The following is an 8,010-nucleotide window of genomic DNA, read 5'->3' on the forward strand; positions in this document are numbered from 1 at the left end:
AGAAGGCTGGCAGTTCAAACCCACCAGCCACTCCTCGGAAGGAAGATGGGGCAATCTACTTCCATAGTGATACTGCCTCAGAAACCCAAGGAGGGGATGCTATGAGTCGGAATCGACTCGACAGCAGTAAGTTTGGTTTTTTGGTTTACTATACAGGATGCTCAGAAATACTTAAACTGAACATAACCCACTTTGTTATATTATGTAAGAAAACATTCTTACAGATTGCATATGGCTTCACTCATAAAAAGTCAATTATGACTAATTCTTTAATCTTTTAAGTTTATTTTCTATTGGGAATGGGCAATTAAGTATGTCAGGAATTTTACAGGTAAAGAAAATTAACTTCCATGGACAAACGAAATGCCAGAAACACCTGACCTACAAAGGAATTGCTGGTTTGGTATAAGAATCCCCAGCATGTTCACCTGACCTTTGACACAGCGTGTCTGGTACTTTCAGCGATCTCTTCCTCAAAACCACAAGTGCACTGAAAGGTTCTAAAATGATCATTTTCTTCCTTCAAATACTGCATCCACACATAAATACTTCAAGAAAGAAATCCACTTAGGTTTTCTATGCACTAGAGGATTTAAAAGCCCTTGCCAAGGTGGGTATTAAAGGGAAGAGATGTAGCAGGTTAGGTGGTGGTGCCGGGTGGGGGGACAAAGGCAGGAGAGGGCTCTTGAACCCTCCTCTATCGAGACCAGGAACTGCTCTCTCCTTCTGTCTCCCTACCTCCTATTCTAAATTAGAGAAGCAATGATTTATGGCAACAGAAAGCAAAGAAAACCCTAAATACAAGCACTACCTTACACCACTTGAAATCTTGTCTCTTGATTTATTTTTCTTTTACTCTAAAAATATTTTTTAGGACCCTGACAAACTATTAGGAAGGAAAATACGATGTTTAGCTTGCTGGTGAGAAGTGAATGAAAGCTGAGAATGCTAGTGGCCCGAGGACTGTTTCTGGCCCCTCTTTAACTCTCCAGCCCACTCCTTGATTTTTTGAAAGATGAAACATATGTGTAACCAGGACATAAGTAATGGCTGGCAGATTACAGTGGCACATAAGCATGGTGCTTGCTATTTAAGGCAAGAACATTCAAAGTTACCCCCCCCATATGCACTGGGAGAGACATACTGCACCAAACGCTACAGCGAGCATGGTCTGCATGCGGACGTCATCCAGGGTGCTCAAGAGCCCTGTTTTGCTCAGAAGAGCCCTTCCCGCCAGGGTCCAGAACTTCACATGTTTCACTCCCACAGAGACAAACTGGCTATCTGAATCTGGTCTGAATTCTGCCACAAAAATACGTTGGTTGTGACCAGCTCTGTTGGCAATTTTGTCACCTGGTAAAGAAAATACAGGAAAATAATCTAGGTTAGTAGAAGTAAGGTAATTTTCACAGATCAAATAGTTATTTAAAACACATAGTTCAGAAACACCAATGTGTTTAAGAAGATGAAGGTCCTGTCCTTGCCCTGCTACCTGGCAATCACATGATACTCAGATACTTGTGTAGAGGGTCCTTTTCACTTGTCTTCGTCAGTGAGTGCACTCTGGAAAACTGCAGTGCCATTTAAGAGCCATTTGTGATTTTAGGGACCATAGCCTTTTTTCCATGTAGGTCCATGAACTTCATTTTATGAAATATTTTGTCTAGAGCATGTTAAGTAATATTAACCTATTCATTTTCCATTAGCATATAATATATACTTCATTTTCATTCTTGGTTAAGGTCTTCCCCTACCCTAATCAGTCAGATCATTAGTAGTTAGCAAAGAAATTTAAGTAGTTTCTTACTGAAAAAAAAAAAAGAAGTAAATTATTTATACTGCTGGTAACTTTCATTATACCTGCTTTGTGAGCTTACATTTTCACTGGAGTTTTCAAATGGAACATTCTTACAGTACCCCCAACTGTGTACTGTGTAGGGCTGTAGTGAATCATGGTTTCAATCCTCAACTTAAATGTAAAATACAGAATAAATATCATCTTAGTATTTGTATTTTAAAAATCACAAAGGAAAAAGAATCCTACCTTCCTGCCACCTCCAAATGGTAACAGTATGCTCTGGGTCTAGTCCCACAGACAGTAATAATTTGCCAGTTGCACTGAAGCTGACCGAGCACACTCCCTTTGAGTGGTAGCATCTCAGGATCGATAAAGTCTGCTTGTTCATCGCATCCCAGATGTGGATGGAAGGGGCTGTAGCTAAATAAAGATAAAACCCAGAAGTTGTAACACACTTGTTAGAAATGTTCCTATTTCTGAGGCTAATATATACTCATCTCTTAAACCTGGAAAAATAGATACCAAAGAAAGACTATGTACTTAATACAGAACAGTTCAAAAGTAGGACTAAATTAAAAGAAGAAAAGGAAGGGGAGGGGAGGGAAGGACACACACATAAAATAAAGAATACTCCTAAATGCTATCTATTACATTGTAGTTTTGGAAAAAAAGACAAGCAAATCAGCCAATCACATCTTTGAACACCTCCTCAAAAATAACACGTTTTATATACATTTTTAATCTTTATATAATTATGTGGCAAACCATACAAATATTACACAATAAATAAATACCAAGGTACATTCAGTACTGATATTAACAGAAGGAGAGATGAAAAACAGAAATAAGTTGAGAAAGGCAGTAGGTGGGAAGCCAACAAAATAGATCTCTAAAGAAAATTTCAACCATCCCACAGCTGTCTGGTAAAAAGCTAAATTCACATCACTTATAAGAGAGTGGCTTTGTTTTCTTTTAAGAAGCAGGACTTCATAGGAGAAATAAACTTCCCTATCTTTTAAAAAAATATATTTGTTGCTGGCATCTTGTGCTGCCTGTTTCTACTGTTTAAAAAATTCTGAGAGTTCTCGCCATTTTCTAAATTAAAATTTCACAGCTGTATACTGTCCATATTTTATGATTTGTATTCTACAAAAGTGCATATTTAAGTCAATTTGATAATTAATTTGGTCTCAGAATGTAAGTATTTTTAGTAAAATAATAAAAATGTTGTTGTTTTTAGGGGCTGGCAAGTCAGCTCTGATTCATAGTGACCTCATGTACAACAACCCCATGTACAAAACACTGCCCAGTCCTGTCCAGCCTCACAATCCTTCTGATGCTTCATTAGTGTCTCTGTGTCTATTGTAATTCTCACGATATTTAAACTTTTTCATAATTCTATCACACATTTAATAGACCACTCTTGCTCTCTCACTGCCATGAAGTCAATTCTGACTCATAGTGAATCCTGGTGGGTTTCCAAGGCTGTAAATCTTTACATAAGCAGATTGCCTCATCTTTTCTTCTGTGGAGCAGCTGGTAGGTTCAAACCACCAACTTTTTGGTTAGCAGGCAAATGCCTTAACCACTACACCACTTGTTTTTGTTAGGTGCTGTCAAGTCATCTCCGACTCATAGCAAGCGCATGTACAACAGAACAAAACACTGCCCAGTCCTGTGCCAGCCTCATGATCCTTGCTATACCTGAGTGCATTGCTGCAGCACAGTGTCAGTCCATCTTGTTGAGGGCCTTCCCCTTTTTTGTTGACTCTCCACTTTACCAAGCGTGATGTCCTTCTCCAGGGAATGGTCCTTTCTGACAACACGACCAAAGCAGGTGAGATGAAGTCTGGCCATCCTCACTTCCAAGGAGCATTCTGGCTGCACTTCCTCCAGGACAGAACTGGTAGTTCTTCTAGCAGACATGGTACTTTCAGAATTCTTCACCAGCACCACAATTCAAAAGCATCAACTCTTCTTATTCCTTATTCATTGTCCAGCACTCACGTGCATATAAGGCAATTGATAATACCATGGCTTGGGTTAGGCGCACATTAGTCTTCAAGGAGACATCTTTGCTCTTCAGCACTTGAAAGATCTTTTGCAGCAGATTTGCCCAATGCAATACTTCATCTGATGTCTTGACTGCTGCTTCCATTGGTGTTGACTGTAGAACCAAATAATATGGAGTCTTTGACAACTTCAGTCTTTTCTCCATCTATCATGATACTACTTATTGGTCCAGTTGTGAGGATTTTTGTTTTCTTTATATTGAGGAGTAATCTATACTGCAGACTGTAGTCTTTAATCTTCATCAGTAACTGCTTCAAGCCATCCTCACTTTCAGCAAGCAAAGTTGTGTTGTCAGCATATCACAGGTTGTTAATGAGTTTTCTTCCAATCCTGATGCCACTTTCTTCTTCATATAGTCCAGCTTCTCAGCTTATTTGCTCAGCATATAGACTGAATAAGTATGGTGAGAGGTTACAACCCTGACACACTCCCTTCCTCATTTTAAACCATGCAGTATCCCCTTATTCTGTTCAAACGACAGCCTCCTGGTCTATGTACAGGTTCCTCATGAGCACAATTAAGTGTTCTGGAATTCCTATTGCACTCAATGTTATCCATAATTTGTTATGATCCACCCAATCAAATGCTTTTGCATAGTCAATAAAACACAAACATCTTTCTGGTTTTCTTTGCTTTCAGCCAAGATCCATCAAATACCAGCTATGATATCCCTTGTTCACGTCCTCTTCTGAATCCAGTTTGCATTTTTGGAAGTTCTCTGTCAATATACTGCTGTAACTGTTTTTGAATTATCTTCAGTAAGATTTTACTTGCATGTGATATTAATGATACTGTTCGATAATTTCCACATTATGTGGGATCACCTTTCTTTGGAATGGGTGCAAACATGGATGTTTTCCAGTCAGGTAGCTGTCTTCCAAATTTTTTCCAAGGCGTAGACAAGTGAGTGCCTCAGTGCAGCAACCATTTGTTCAAACATCTCAATGGGTATTCTGTCAATTCCTGGAGCCTTGTTTTTTTGCTAATTCCTTCAGTGCAGCTTCGATTTCTTCCTTCAATACCACTACAGCTCCTTAATAAGCTACCAAAGAAAAAATAAAAATAAAAAAACCAAACTCACTGCCATCAAGTCAATTCTGACTCACAGAGACTCCCACTGGGTTTCCAAGGCAGTAAATCTTTACTGCCCCAGCTTCCTTCTGTGGAGAGGCTAGTGGGTTTGAACTATAACCTTCAGGCTAGCAGTCAAATGCCTTAGGCATTGCACCACCAGAGCTCCTTAACAGGCTACAGTATAGTGTAAATGTAACTTTTGTAGAACTGGGAAACAAAAAACATAACAATAAAGTGGACTCACTTCATTGCAATATACACTTTATTGCGGCAGAGGATCTGTACCTACAGTATCTCTTGAGATACACTTGTAAAATGAAATCCATGGCAACTTCAGTCTTTTCTCCATTTATGTTGATGTTGCTTATTGGTCCAGTTGTGAAGATTTTTGTTTTCTTTATGATGAGTTATAATCCATACTGAAAGCTGTAGGCTTTGATCTTCATCAGTAAGTGCTTCAAATCCTCTTGGCTCTCAGTAAGCAATGTTGTGTCATGTGCACATCACAGGTTGTTAATGAGTCTTCCTCCAATTCTGATGCTGCATTCTTCATATAGTCCAGCTTCTCGGATTATTTGCTCAGTATACAGATTGAATAAGTATGATGAAAAGATACATCTCTGATGCACACCTTTCCTGATTTTTGCCACTTAATATTGTTCTGCTAGAACAGCTATAACTTGTTTTATGTACAGATTCCATGTGGGTACAATTACATATTCTGGAATTCCCATTCTTCACAACATCATCCATAATTTGTTACGATCCACACAGTTGAATGCCTTTGCACAGTCAATAAAACACAGGCAATCATCTTTTTGGTATTCTCTGCTTTTGGCCAAGATCCATCTGACATCAGCAATGATAGCCCTTGTTCCATGTTCTTTTCTGAATCTGGCTTGAATTTCTGGCAGTTCCCTGTTGATGTACTGCTGTAAACATTTTTCAATTATCTTCAGCAAAATTTAACTCGCATGTAATATTAGTAATATTATTCAGTAATTACTGTTGGATCACCTTTCTTTGGTATGTGCACAAATATGGATCTGTTCTGGTACATTAGCCAGGTAGCTGTCTTCTAAATTTTCTGGCACAGATGAGTGAACACTTCCAACGCTGCATTCATCTGCTGAAACATCCCAGTTGGTATTCTGTCACTTCCCGGAGCCTTGTTTTTTTGCCAATGCCTTCAATGCAGCTTGGGTTTCTTCCTTCAGTATCATCGATTCTTGATGATGTGCTACCTCCTGAAATGGCTGAACACCAACTGACTCTCTTTGGTAAAGTGTCTCTGCGTATTCTTTCCATCTTATTTTGATGCTTCCTGCATCATTCAATATTTTGCCCACTGAATCCTTCAATATTGCAATTCAAAGCTTGAATTTTTTTCTTCAGTTCTTCCAGCTTGAGAAATACCTAGTGTGTTCTTCCCTTTTGGTTTTCTAAATCCAACTCTTTGCACACTTACTTATAATAATTTACTTTGACTTCTCAAGTTGCTCTTTGAAATCTGTTCAGCTCTTTTACGTCATAATTTCTTCCATTTGCTTTAGCTATTCTCCATTCAAGAGCAAGCTTCTGTCTCTTCTGACACCCATTTTGGTCTTCTCTTTCTTTCCTGTCTTTTTAATGAGCTTTTTCTTTCTTCATGTATGGTAACCCACAACTCATCTGATCTTCAGTCATTAGTGGTCAAATTTGTTACATGTGTTCTTCAGATGTGGAAGGGTTAATACAATCAAATCTTATGTCCTCGGCTAAAAAGGAATGTACACTTCTGAAAATAGCTAACTACCCAACCTTATAATGATTAATGTCTGATTCTTATTAGAAGTTCCAGTCTGGTACTCCTGAAAAGAAGCTGACCACCAAACCCCCTTAACAACTAATGTCTGGTTCTTATCAAAATCTATTCTTGAGTAGGAATTACAGGAAAGAAACAATAAAACAATAATGGCAATATGACCCACATGGAAAGAATAAGCTGACCTTGGGACCAGAGAGAATGATGTTTTCAATTATCAATCAAAGAAATAAGGAACTCTGAAAAAAAGGACTGACTTATACAATCAGTGCTGGTTTCTTGGATACTAAGAGCCAGCCTTTATGCTTCTGTGATTTTACTCTTTAAGTAAACTTTTCTTACTTTTTCCTCTGGCCTGGTTCCTCCTGACATTGATCACCTAAACTTCCAAGATGGTATCAAAATTCAGGTGGGATATAGTCAAGGTCATGCTTTGGCTCTTGCGGACTTGTTTCCATTTTCTTCAGCTTCATCTTGCGTATGAGCAACTATGGTCTCTTCCACAGCTGGCCCCTGGCCTTGTGCGGACTGATCATACTGAGCTTCTCCATCATCTCTTTCCACAGATGCAGATGATTTGACTTCTGTGTATTCCATCCTGTGAGGTTCATTTGCCTTTTATGTTGTTTAAAATGTATTTGTAGTTAATAAGTCAAACTCTATCGTGTGATCTACCATGTCACTTCTATTACCAAAGCCATTTCCCCCAGCTAGCCATCCTCTTCTTTATTTCCAACTTTTGCATTCCAATCACCAGTAATTACCTATGCATCTTGACTGCATGTTCGATCAATTTCAGACTGCAGAAGTGCATAAAAATATTCAATTTCTTCATCTTTGGTCTTAGTGGTTGGTGCACAAATTTGATTAACAGTCATATTAACTGGTCTTACTTCTAGGTATATGGATATTATCCTATTACTGACAGTCTTGTACTTCAGGACAAATCTTGAAATGTTCTTTTTGTAAATTTCCTTATTGCTTAAACAATTAAGTACAGAGTTTTCTGTTGTAAAGGGTACATGTTGTTGTTGTTAAGTGCCATTGAGTCGTTTCCGACTCATAGCAACCCCATGCACAGCAGAACGAAACTGCCCGATCCCGCGCCAGCCCCACAATCCATGCTATACTTGAGCCCATCATCGCAGCCACCATATCAATCCATCTCCCTGAAGGCCTCCCCCTCTTTCGTCGACCCTCCACCCTACCAAGCATGACATCCTTCTCCAGGGAATGGTCCCTTCTTACAACATGACCAAAA

The 8,010-nt window shown here is 38.9% G+C and overlaps 1 protein-coding gene across 1 annotated transcript in view; it reads right to left on the reverse strand.

Moving 5' to 3' along the window:
* Window positions 1-8,010, reverse strand: part of EML5 (EMAP like 5) — a 197,868-nt gene that overhangs the window by 9,946 nt on the left and 179,912 nt on the right. Inside the window, exons 33-34 of the mRNA XM_007957415.1 lie at window positions 2,045-2,218; window positions 1,145-1,353 (exon numbers count right to left, since the gene is read on the reverse strand). Coding sequence (XP_007955606.1) covers window positions 1,145-1,353; window positions 2,045-2,218 — 383 coding nt within the window. The remainder of the gene's footprint in view (window positions 1-1,144; window positions 1,354-2,044; window positions 2,219-8,010) is intronic.

Source organism: Orycteropus afer, unplaced genomic scaffold (genome assembly GCF_000298275.1).
Source record: "Orycteropus afer afer isolate SDZICR_OR568_19922 unplaced genomic scaffold, OryAfe1.0 scaffold00745, whole genome shotgun sequence".
Lineage (NCBI taxonomy): Eukaryota > Metazoa > Chordata > Mammalia > Tubulidentata > Orycteropodidae > Orycteropus > Orycteropus afer.